The sequence below is a fragment of the Schistocerca piceifrons genome, chromosome 4, assembly GCF_021461385.2.
Source record: "Schistocerca piceifrons isolate TAMUIC-IGC-003096 chromosome 4, iqSchPice1.1, whole genome shotgun sequence".
In the NCBI taxonomy this organism is placed as follows: domain Eukaryota; kingdom Metazoa; phylum Arthropoda; class Insecta; order Orthoptera; family Acrididae; genus Schistocerca; species Schistocerca piceifrons.
In genome coordinates, this window is record NC_060141.1 from 243,783,134 (window position 1) to 243,796,495 (window position 13,362).

A 13,362-nucleotide genomic window follows, 5' to 3' on the forward strand; every position below is an offset into this window, starting at 1 on the left:
GGGAAAACAATCCTGTAATGTTTTGAATAGTGTTGTGGTGTGCTGCTTGATATAGTCAAGTCGATTAAATAACTAGGTGTACCGCTGCACAGCGATACGAAGTGGAGTGAGGACGTAAGACTGGTAGGAGAGGGAAGGCGAATAGCCGGCTTCGGTATGTTGGGAGAGTTTCAGGAGAGTGTTGCTCAGCTATAAATTTAACATTAGTGCACTCTATTCTTGAGTACTGTTGGAGTGTTTGGCATCCCATCCAGGGCGGATTAAAGAAAGACATTGAAGCAAGTGGCAGTGGCAGAGTCGATCAACACGTGAGCATTATGGTGATACTCCGTGAACTCAAATGGAAATCTCTGGTCTTTTTTCGCGAAACACTGTTGAGAAAACTTAGATAATCAGCTTTTTCAACTGACTGCCGAACAATTCTGTTGCCACATTTCGTGTACCGACCGTGATGCAGAGTCATGGGTGGAGAAACATCTATGATAGATGGTGGAGCAGAGCTCGTATTGGTCAGAATAATCTGGAGTTCACCATTGTAAGTGTGGTTGCAGCGGTATGGCCGCTGGTTGCCACGTGATTGCCCGACATCCCATCTTGAAAACAACAGTTTCATAGACTTATAACAAGCTCTTTGTCAAAAATACAACTATCTTGAACTCACAGTGGGCGGCTTGAGTCGCACATTGGCCTACGTGAGTGCCGGAAGTACTGGTCTCAGCAAGCAGTTTCGCTGGCACAGTCGACTACGGGGAAAGCAGGCTACGGTGGCAGCATACTCCGTCAGCAAAGGAACTGCCAAGCCAGGGCCCTGGCCAAGGTGACCGCGGTTGTAGAGGTTCCTATAGTTACTTTAGTATTGACAGCTGTGACGGAAGTGGTAGGAAAAAGGCCGCACTGGACGCACGGTTGGGATTCAGCCAATCCCACAGCCCAGCGGTCATGTGCAGCCTGAGTTGCCAAATCTCAGTCCACAACACTTTCGCTTGTGCCTCAATTTAGTTGCAGTGAGTGAGCCTGTGTGGTTGCTACACGCTGTGTTTGTTTCGTTGCAGTTTAGGAGTTACCGTATTGTTTCTGTGACCGTTATTTGTTACGTCTTACTTAACATGTCGGAAGAAAGTACATCGAAAGTTATAAGTGGAATAGTTCGACGTCGTACTCGTGGACAGGGGATTGCTTTACGAGGACAGTGTAGAGAAATGGTTTGTTCGTTAAGAGCTTATTTTGAGAGTGAGAAACTTAATAGTGGCCCACTACTCTCTGTTATCAAGGTAGTGGACAGAACTGCAGCAGTCCCGAATATGAACAAAAGCACTGTCATACAAATTGGGAAGGAACTGTTTAAGACAGAAAAGAAAGTTGGAGAAGCATCCAAACTTGGTACACACAGGAAGACAGGTTCCATGGATAAGCGTGTTACAAATTTAGATTTATTTGCAGATGATGTAATTTGTCGACATGTTTACGATTATTATTGCATAAAGGAGCATTCCACAATCTCAAAGTTATTAGTGATACTTAAAGAATTAGGACTTTTTCAGGGCCGTTGAACATCGTTATTCACAGTTTTGAACAACGTAGGATTTCACTACAGACAATTTTGCGGCCATAAGCTATTGATGGAAAGGGAGGATATTGCTGCATGGCGATGCCGATTTTTAAGACAAAATATTTAGCAAAAATGTTAATGAAGTAGTTTGGCTCGATGAAATGTGGGTAAATTCTGGTCACGTAGATAATCAGGGGTGGACAGACAAGATGATTAAAGGAACAATGCAGATGCCATCTGCTAGGGGGGGGGGGGGGCACACTGATTCTGCTGCATACAGGCACCTCGCAAGGTTTCGTACCAAACTGTCTCCTTCTCTTTACATCGACGACGACAGGAGATTATCATGAACGTATGAACCACATTACATTCACAAAGTGGTTTGTAGAAGCTCTAATACCAAATCTAGATAAACCGTCAACAATTGTTTTAGACAATGCTCCATATCATTCAGTTGTTGTTGATAAAGCACCTACCATGGCAAAGCGAAAGGAGGAAATTGTTAATTAGCTTGAGCGTCGAAATGTAAATGTATCTGATAGCCTTAAGCATAAATTTCCACAAAGCGTAATTTCCAAAACATGAAATCGACGAAATGACAAAAAAATATGAGCATAAAATCGTCAGCCTGCCACCGTAGAATTGCCACTTCAACCCTATAGAGTTGATATGTGCTCAAACTAAAGGTTACCTTGCCAGAACAACCAAAATTTTACGCTCCCCTCAGTAGAAGCACGCACTAAAGAAGCTATTACTCACCATTACCTCTGAAGGCTGGAAGAAAGCCGTCAAACACACGCACAACATTATGGAAGGAGCCTGGCAGGATGAAGGAGCTTTGGAGACTTCAGTGGAAGATATGATTATCTCTTTAAATGACAATAGTGACACCGAAACTTCAAGTGTCTGTAATAGCGACGAGAGTGATGTCAGTGGAGTTTTACCATTATCCACATAGAGACGCAGCACAAACGGATTCAGCTACACATTTGGACTGCGCAGTTTGCACTTGTAAGTACTGGCATAACAAAATTAATTCACACTAAGTTTTGAAATTTTGAAATGGCCGCATTATGAAATATTAATTCCAAAGACAGTACATTTCTAGAATTCAGTCTGTGCATACTACAGTATACAAAATAATGTCTGCAATACATTGGCCGTTTTTGTATTGTTTTTGTTTCTCAGAATGGATGTTGCCCAATTTAAGATACTAAACACGCATTACTTTATTTTTTATTGTGTTGGAAATAAGATGCATATCAGAAATATATAAGGTCTTTACAAATATAGAGATCTATTGCCTATCGCTATCGTACGCGAGCAGACGATTGTGCGTCTTATTATTTACAGTCCTGTATCTAGCGTTAGAGGTCTTCGACACAGCTAAGGTTTGAAAGAGATGAAAATTTGATGTTTTCTTGACACTTCATTCGCATAATGTGTACACCTAACTTCAATAACAAAAAACTTTCACCCACGTTGAAAATTTGATAACGTCGTCGGAAAGTTGTTTCTTGAAAACTGTCGTTTTATTGCCTGCATAAACATTTTAAAAAACTAAAAATGTAACCATAACATATTGAAATTATTTCACAATGAATTACAGCCGGCTCCACATTTAAAGATCTAATAGTTAGCGTGTGTGAGTGAGTTGAATGAAACATGAGATTACGCGCGAGTTTCGTGGGAGACTTGGCAACTCTGTTCCTCGCTCACCTGTGCTACTTCCCAACTGCCAATCATACAGTAATTCTGAGTGCACTATAGGACCGACGAGCGCTCCGCTGCGCTGGCGAGCGTTTTAGAGCGCAGAGCGCCAAGGCGCGTGCGCAGGTGAGCTGTGGAGCTCCACATGAGCGGCAATATACAGAGTTCCAAAAGAACGAATAATTCCTGCTTTCATGTTAACGACAATGAATGGAAATAGAGCTCTTGCAATCGCTCTACTACGTCGATCCTGGAATGATTATTATTGGTGATGAATAGCCTTCTGCGACGAGTCATTTCGTACTTCACAAAAGGGTTTAAGATTGGCATTACCTGCAGGAAACGTCGAACAATCAACGCTCTATAACGATCATTGAAAGTGCAAGTAGTGGCCGTGTCAGCACTATAACGTGGTGATTAATTTTGTAGCACTTTTATAACTGTTTGCCGACTGGATGTCACTCTTAACTGAATGGATCGCATCCACATGATGACTGTAGTTACTTTTTGAGACTTAGTTGCCTCGACGGATTACAAAAAGTATCAACTGAAACTAGTGTAGTATGGTATTTTCTGTTGGGCATTCCTTCTCGTATCAACATACTGAATTGCTATGTCAGTCTCCACAAAAATTTACAAACGATCTCCACATAGCAACAGATGGATGATTATTGAAATCTCTTTAGCTAACTTTTTCATATTAACATTTAAAAGTGAGGTATTTTAAACCTTCTGGAGAAATGCTCACTTCTTGTGATTACACACTGAAATGAAGACATTACATATTTATTGTAAACAATCAATGTTGTGATGCATACCTATCGCAAAGAGCCGTAAATACTTCCACAAGGCAGCCATGTATTCGACATGTCAGTGGGGTCAACATTCCTCATTTTATATTTACCGAATCTCAAAACTTTCAGAAGGCTGTATTCCTCATTGACTGCCGCCCCTTTTAACGTGAGCAGATACTAAGAGGAACCGAGGAAAGCCTGATGAGAAACTCAAGCTCATCTCGTCGTGTCGCCTGATACATACGCCCTATAGCGTTTTGTTGCTGAAGCGATAAAATAGGCGCGGCCTAAGTTTTCTGTACGAGAAGATACATGATAGCTAGTAATTTAAAAAAATTATTAAAGGAGTTGTTTAGGTACATGTGTACCATCTGACGAACTGTGGGTATCTTAAAGAAATGTAGGTAAATTTGGAGAAAGGAAGATATTGAGAATCCTGTAACAGCAGCGACTGCAGGTGAAAAACGTATTATTTCTAGCCAATGGCATAAAACTGACTGATGGTGATGTCTGAGTCGATACAGAGAATGCAAAACACAGATTCGGAAAGGATGCAGACACATGAAGAACACTACGTGTCTGACGTCACTCATCACTGATCTGAGTAGTCTGTTATCACTCTTTCAGAGGAACCTGACTTCACCTTCACCTACTGATGGAACTCACCATCGATCCAGATGCAGAATAGTAGGCAGCTATAACTTGAGACACTTAAAACTGGTTAGGCTACAACTCCTGCTACACGGCCACAAACTCTTGTGAAGAGAGTAATAAATGCTACCTACTCACAACACAACGGACTAATCCTTCCATTTCACCGGAGGTAACATGACTCTTGGCTCAGGTGCGGGACGAACGTTAGCGAAATATACACACAAAGGCAACCAAGAGCACACTAAGAGTAACTGGCTGTAAATTAATTTTTAACCCAGAACAACTACTCTGAGTGCGTTTTAATTTCCTTGTTAAATTTCAATTGCTTATTAATAACAGAGTTGTTGATTTTATTACATGCAGTGCTCCATTGGCCACTTTACCTTAGTTTAATCTATTATCAACTTTCTAAAGTTGCTCGTTGGAAATTTGTATCCAGTGGTCTGAAAAATACAAATCGTTAAAATATCAATACTGGAAGTCTACCATATAAATTTTGCCGGTGTTGGCCCTATCAGTCTGTTCATCATACTCTAGTATTGGGTGAGGTTTTATTGCTGGTCGAATCCATACTTTTCTTAGTCTACGATTATGTAGTGCACAAAACGCCTAGCCGATTTTTATTTTCATTTATAAACTACGAGTTCAGCACACAGTGTACCCTTATCTTCTTAGCGCAACTGCCCACATCTAAGGAATGATTATAAAACGTACTCAGCAGACTGTCAATATAACTCATGATCACGAGAGATTAGTTGTGAAATTACCTGACATTATTCTTTCTGCTATTGGTTGTCATGACAACTTCTCTATTATAGTCGAGATTGATCTGACTCTTGTTTCAGAATTTCTCGCTCTATGTGTACGCTTTAAACTTTTTAAGAACTTTAGTAACACAATGCGAAAAGTTTTGCACGGGCAAAATAAAAGAGGAATATTCCCTATTACTCAAAGGAAATACTAAAACCGCACCACTTTTAAAACAGTACAAATGAAAACATGATTTGCGGTTATTTTCTGTATTATTGATAAGTAACTTAATTTAAAGAAAATATCAGTTCTAACAGCTAGTTCTAACGTTTTCTGGTACTTACCAACATCCCTGCAAGAGTCATGATCAAACGTGCACTGGTCAGCCCAACGCTGGGCAATCCTTGCCAATTCATCGTCCCACACCTGTAAAAAAAACACAGTTTTCCGCTTACAACCGTATTCACTTAGGTGAGCAAGTTCTGCAAGTGTAACAATCCAGTTGTTACAATTGGGAAGGGTTACCTAACTATATAGATAAGCTGTTCATAGACCATTGTTTTAAAATCACACTCTAGACGGTTGTGTGGGCGGTGTGTAAATCATGATACAAATGAGATCTCATTTCCGAAGTAGCACTGTTCGGTGTAACAACAAGCGATAATATAAGATAAACACATACAGATTTTACAAGTGTAACTTATTACTTTATTTCAAAATATTAATTCTATCAAGTAAAAATGAATCAGTTAATTAAGATAACTAAAGCTTTTTTTTATATTAGAAGCTATCTTTCCAATTAACTTGAAAAATGTTTGAGAGATATCATATTTATCAACACCAAGAGCTGCTGATGAATTTAACCTTTGGTTGCTGACGCTGCAGAATCATCATTATCAAACGACGTAAAATCATTTACATCATCGTGTACAGTACCATTCTTACTGTGGCGTCAACAAAACCAAAATTAAAGCCATCCTGCAACTTTTTATCTTGATTTCTGTATGTGTGTCCATTCCTTAACCTCGTGCGAGCATTCGCACGGGCCAAGCTAAAATAATAAAATTAGTTTTTTTTGTTTCATTTATGTTGATGCCACAGTAATAATGGTACCATGATGCTGATTGTGTGCTGGCTGATGAACAGTTCGAGTGAAACTGGTAGCGGCTAAAAGTTAGCTGCAACTGCAGCTGTTGGTCGTTCATTAACATAACTTCTTCAAAATACGCTGGTGTCCAAGATTAAAGCAACAAAAGGAAACTTTGTAAGGTTGCATTTATTTTGCCACAAAACAGTGTAAACAGGTGATAGTAAAGTAGAAAAATTCAAAGAATACGGAACCCAAACAACTGCAAGATGCACAACGGTAGTCAAAAATTTACTTCGTTTTTTCCACCTTAACGTATTTGCACACATGTTTCGACAGCTGATTAATGTGGTCTGTATGGGGTACGACCACCTCTGGCACCAATACGGGGCTGACAATGACGCGATATACTGTGAATGGTCGCATCAGTCTCATATTGAGGAACTGTTCACAGTGTCGGAGAATGGTTGGTGGATGCTGACGTGATACAAGCCGTCTCCCTAGTGCATACCAGACATTCTCTATGGGATTCAAATCGGGAGAGCGAGATTCCAAGAAAACATCAACTACTCGTGCTCTATGAGGTCGAGCATTATCGTCCACATCTACGATATATGGGCCCACAGCATCTCGCAAGAACCGCGAATGAGGTCCCTAGATCTCGTCACGATACCTGACAGCAATTAAACCATGCCGATTCACCCGTACAAATTCATGAAGACGGATTCAAGTGGTAAACATAATCCCTGCCAACAGCTTTAGGAATCCTCCTCGATCTCGGTCTCTTTCCATAATGTTTGGGCACCGAAATAGTGTTCCAAGTCCCTCCACATACGAATCCATCGAGAATCACTCCCCAGTCAACATTGACCCACTGCTCGACCGTTCAAGTGGCTTGTTGATGACTCCACTCTACATGTTCCCTTCTGTGAAGACGCATCAGAAGTAGACATACAGTATGTCTCCGACAGTAAAGGACACGCAGTCGAAACCTTCTGAAAATCGTTTGCGTCGGTACAACACGTCCAGTGGATGATCCTAGCTCACATGACAGATGCCGTGCAGTACTAAGGCGGTACTGTCGTACCCTTACAGCCAGGTAACTGTCTTCTCTTCCGAAGTCAAACGTGGTCGGCACAGACCTAGTCTACGGGCTACCGTTTCTGACTTTATAAACCGTCGCGACATCCGAGAAACAACAGAACGATTCACATTAAGCCGTCGGGTCTCATCAGTTTGCAACTGCCCTGCTTCCTTTCTTTCTACGGCCTGTAAGAGGTCCGAGCAGATGTAATTTCGATGTATTACTCATGCGCTGCCTGCGATATGCAAGGTATAAGAGAATCGCTGACCAGAGAGCAGTGTTGACTGAGTAGGAACTGTGTAGCTGTAGCAGTAAGTTGTTGCTAGTCTGGAGTCTGCTCTGGTCTGGTGTAGTGTGCCGTGTTAGCTGGGCCGGTTGCGGTGCAGCGATGCCGGAGCCTGAGTATTATTGTATAAGGTAAAAAGCAGCCTCGCGCATATCTAGTAATGTTATCTGAACTCCCGTGTAAATGTTTTAAAAATGTCCTAATAATAATCTTTGTCATATAAAGTAATTTTTGATAAGCATTCACTTCAATTTAAAGAATTTACTAATTTCTGCAATCCATGATCATCCCGATTCTTGCAAAAAAAAAATCTGTTGCTTCCTTTCATAAATGACCAATCTATCGGCCAGCATTGCATAGAGCTGTGCCGTAAAAATTTATTGTAAGAGCAGGTATATTCGGCGACTTTATTGAGATAAGAATTTTTCCGTTTTTTATTCAGAATGATCTTATAGGGCCATGACGCAGCACTGCTGTGGTCCAAAATTTACCAGGTTATTGAATTTAGTTTTTATTACGAGGTTTAGGAATTTTTCTGTTTCGAGCTTAGATTAAATGAGAAAAGGATTTTGTTGGTACATTAAATGGCAAACAACTTTTGTGTGGAAGTTAAATGTGAATGAATTTCTGTAAGGAGGTTATAAATTGGAACCAATTTTGTTCTGAGGTTACACTAAAATCAGAATCATATTCATATTATTATTTATTCAATTTTGTGGGGAGGTTACACTTGGCGACAACCGCCCAGGATCGTATTTCTTTGTGAATCTCTAATTTACTTAAATGTAGTTTGCATCTGGCGCAACGCATTTACTAATTTGTCACTTTTTCTTCCACAGATCATCGGCAATTATTGCTCTTTGTTGTAATTGTGTTTGTTCCATTTCGCTTTGTCTTTGTTTCATTTTGTGGTTAAATTTGATTTGTGAAAAATGCCGCGAAAAACTGTTAACAGTACATCGTGATGTGCAATGAGTGAAATAGTCGACTCGAATCATTTGACCGATAATACTTTCGACACTCAGTGTAATAATGATGATCCCCTAATCACAGATAATCAGTGCCTGCCGAACACTAGTATTGAGTCAAATCCTAATTATGGGCAAATAAATTCAATTATGTCCGCAGTAAATTTAACAATTGATGACGCAGCACGTTCCGATACAATGAACGCTGCCCAGTTTGACACACCCGGTTTGCAAAATTTGAATTGTGAACAGATAAATTTTTCTCACAAAGATGAACAATGTAGTCAAAATACGTCAGATTTATTTGGTTCCGAGGTAGTGACCCACAGTGCACATCCGATTGGCAAACCAATTCGAGAATCACAGAATGACCAAATGGTTACACAAAACATGACAATTGCAGGTATGCCATCAAACAGCACAGAGAATAGAGTAGGTAATTTTGGCATGGATCAAGTTGTAGCATTATTACTACAATTCAAGAAAGAACAAGGCGACAATCTCAAACAACTAAATGAAAAACTAGACAACAATTCCAAACAGTCGAATGATAAGCAAGATAACAATTTCAAACAACTTAATGAACAGAACAAACAACTTAGTGAACAGATTAGAGCCGTTGCCGCGTAATGCCATGATACTAAAGATCAATTACGTGAGGAAATTAAGGCTTGTGCTAGGAGCAGTAGTGAAGAAATCAGATCTGTGGCTCCAGAATTAAGGAATACGCAAGCAGCTACAACGAAATTACTTAGAGATGAAATTAGTGCAGTCGCTAAACAATGCTCTGAAAACGCAACACAGTTACGCGACGAGTTTAAATTAATGTCAGCAGAACTTTCACGCACACTGGATGCAAAAGTAGACGCGAAATTTGACCAACAGAACAGCCAAATTGACGAACGTTTTAATCACCACCTACAAAACAGTGAAACGCGTTACCGTAAATTTATACACGAGCAGAATAAAGTGAAGCAACAAGTCATGGAAACAATTACTGCACAGAGACAGGAAGATAAGCGTAAATTGTTTACGAAAGCACAAACATACGTAGACAACAATATTGCTACAGTATCAGACTAAATTAATGCTGTCAAACAGTTGAACACCGAATTACATGATGAAATCTCTGATCTTAAAACAAAAACAGACACACACACAGTAGACTTTCAGACAGTGACCCACAGACTTGAACAATTAGAACTAATACAGGATCCCGATGCCATCAAAGCAGACGTTAAGGAATTGAACAAAACCACACGTAAAATACAAAAACAAATTAATGCTTCTGATACTAAAAACGATGATCAGGTAAAAGCACTGACTGAAAAATATAATGAATTGGCCAGTCGTATTGACGTTATCGAAAGTAATAATGACACAAATCAGACGAAACGTCACCAGTTTCGTTAAATCAAACAACCGAATTCCAAAATTTACAGCAGACGATCAGTGAGATAGGTTGGTCTAATAATACATTACGTAGATGAAAAATATTTCAGCCTTTAACACATCATAGCACACGCCACTTTCCGAACATTTGTCAGACTCACACAGCCAGTATAATTTAGGTAATTTACAGAGAGTACATGAGTTAGATTCCGAACAGTCACAGACAAACAGATTATCATACAATCCTGAACCTGTTCAGACATACAGAGACGATAATTTTGATTACAAGCACTTTCTATCTGTGAGAAAATTTAAGGTATTTAATAATGACTGAACACAAATACACCCTTTGGACTGGATACGACAATTTACTTTTGAATTTTCACCGGCATTGCCTGTAACGCAGAAACTAAAATTTATTTGTAGCGCGTAATTGGCCTCAGGGGCTTCATTGCACTTCGATGAACATGTGCCGTAGCGTGCACAGGGCCCCAAGCTGTAGTAATGCTGTTTCATCTTTAGTTTTCTGCACTGCTGCCTTCTCTTCTACCATCCTTTATATCTGTCAGAACAGCTCTTCAACTATCGATCTATCTAGGATTAAGGATGAGTAAAGAAAACCTGATATGACAAATTTTACCGAAAGTGACAATTTTCATTAGACACTCCAGAACTACCAGCGTAATTTTAATGAGAGACAGAAGTGTAATCATCAGTATCGTCAAAATTATCGGCAACAGGAACCACATTTTGGTAACAATAGAGGCTTTTCCCTACAACAGCAACAAAACCAGCCGGTTAGCATACCTAACCAACAATGCAGTCTGCAAGGTCAACCAAGCTTTAATGTTTCGCCGCCTACACATATAGCGTCCGCTCCGCCAAATAGTAACGCACAACAACAAGGAAATCACTACATATAGAAAACACACCATTTCAACTCATATCGCAATGCACCGTATAGAAATGACTATCATGACAGACGGAAAAGCAATGAGCACAATTTTCAGCGTACGTTTAATAACAGTCGGTCTTGTCAGCAACAAAATCATCCGCAACAACAGATTATCATGAATGAACCAGACAGTAGATATCATCCCGAACGTAATACGTCAGGACGAAATAACAGAACAGTACAAATAGTCGAAATGCCACAGCATCCTCTCGCAGTACAGGTTGCATCTTCCAGCAACGTAAGCCGTACTTTTGACTCACAGAATCTTGTTCACGAAAATGTTATTAGTTTTGACGACATCCGATACACACTTTTGCATGAAACACAGAATCGCAACGTATGTAGACGACATTCTTATTGCAGAAGCTAACTGGTCTGAACACAATCTGATTCTTGAACAACTGTTACGAACTTTTCGTGCACAAGGACTCACAGTTAATCTCAGTAAATCGCACTTTGGCAAAACTTCTATAAAATTTCTTGGACATGTAATTTCAGCAGAAGCCAATGCGCCTGACCCGGAAAAACTTCAAGCTTTACGTGACATTACTGTTCCTACGACGAAGAAACAGCTACACAGCTTTTTGGCTTTAATTAACTTTTTTCGTAAATTTATTCATTACTCTGCCTTAGACACCCCTAGATTATGTCAATTGACAGGTAAAAACACTATTTGGTCCTGGGATAGCCAAGCAAATTCTGAATTTGTCAATCTAAAACAAGCTTTATTGAATGCACCACTTTTATCACATCCAGATGTTACTAGAAATTTTTCCATTGCCACCGACAGTTCTAACACCGCTTTAGGCGTACATATTTTTCAGGAAATTGAAGAAGAAGATTGTACAGTAATTAAAAACATCGCCTTTACGAGTCGCATTCTGTCACCTGCTGAACGCAATTATTCTGTCACAGAACTTGAAACATTATGTGTTGTATGGGCATTTACGAGATTTCGGCATTTTCTTCATGGAAGACATACGACCGTTTACACAGATCATAGAGCTATCCATTTTTTACTTTCCGCAAAATTTACACACGACTGATTAAGCAGATGGAAACTTTATTTACAGGAATTTAATTTTACAATTGTTCACATTCCCGGTACACAAAATATTGTAGCAGACGGACTATCCCGTTCTCTCAGCAACAATCAGGAAGACATCGCAACCAACTTCTGCCAAGCAAATTTTAGCGTCATGTATATTCAACAAGTTGCATTTGAAAATTTCATTTCGGCCTCATTACGAGACATAGCACAAGAGCAGAGTAAAGACAACGTATGGAAGGAAATTAAACACCTTTGGCAAGATAGGAATAATGTTACCATTAGAAACCATTACACTGTACGCAATAATATTCTGTTTCGCCGCTCTCACCCTGACAGCAACAATTGGTCGCTATGTATTCCTGACGAGGTCATTAACAAATTAATTTGGTATACTCATTTAAGTTACGCACATTACGGAGCCAGAAAATGTTTTCTTATACTGAGACAGAACTGTTATTTTGCCAACATGGAGAAACGTATTCGACGAGTTTTAGCGTCATGTAAAATCTGCCAGAAAGCTAAGTCAGATACGACTTCCCATATTTCTCTATTACATCCCATTGTACCTGTTAAATTGAGACACATGGCCGCTGTAGACATTTTTGGTCCGATTCCCAGAACTAATAGAGGTTTTTGCTACATCTTTGTCGCGGTTGAACTCACTTCAAAATTTGTTACCTTCACTCCTTTACGCAAAGATACTGCTAAATCTGTTTCGAATGCATTTGTAAAACATTTTTTATTCCATGTAGGGCATGTATTGAAAGTAATTTCCGACAATGGATCACAGTTTCGATCTGCTATATGGACACGTATGTTACGAGCTAGAAACATTTCTCTGATCTATATATCCAGGTACCATGCTTCTTCAAACCCTTGTGAACGACTAATGAAAGAAATTGGTAAACTGCCATAAAAAAATTCCATACCAAATGAATCTACTATGCTATCTCCGACTGTTATACTGAAAAATGTTGAACCACCTAACAAAATTAAAGAATTAGTACCCTTTCCTACATCTCGTCGACTACGACACCATGAAATAATCGACATTGCGCTGAACAACATCAAACGTTCCGCAG

General features: G+C 39.6%; 1 protein-coding gene across 1 annotated transcript in view; it reads right to left on the minus strand.

Annotated features, from left to right (window-relative positions):
* Positions 1–13,362, minus strand: part of LOC124796327 (venom allergen 3-like) — a 106,448-nt gene that overhangs the window by 13,142 nt on the left and 79,944 nt on the right. The window contains exon 4 of the mRNA XM_047260457.1: positions 5,802–5,883. Coding sequence (XP_047116413.1) covers positions 5,802–5,883 — 82 coding nt within the window. The remainder of the gene's footprint in view (positions 1–5,801; positions 5,884–13,362) is intronic.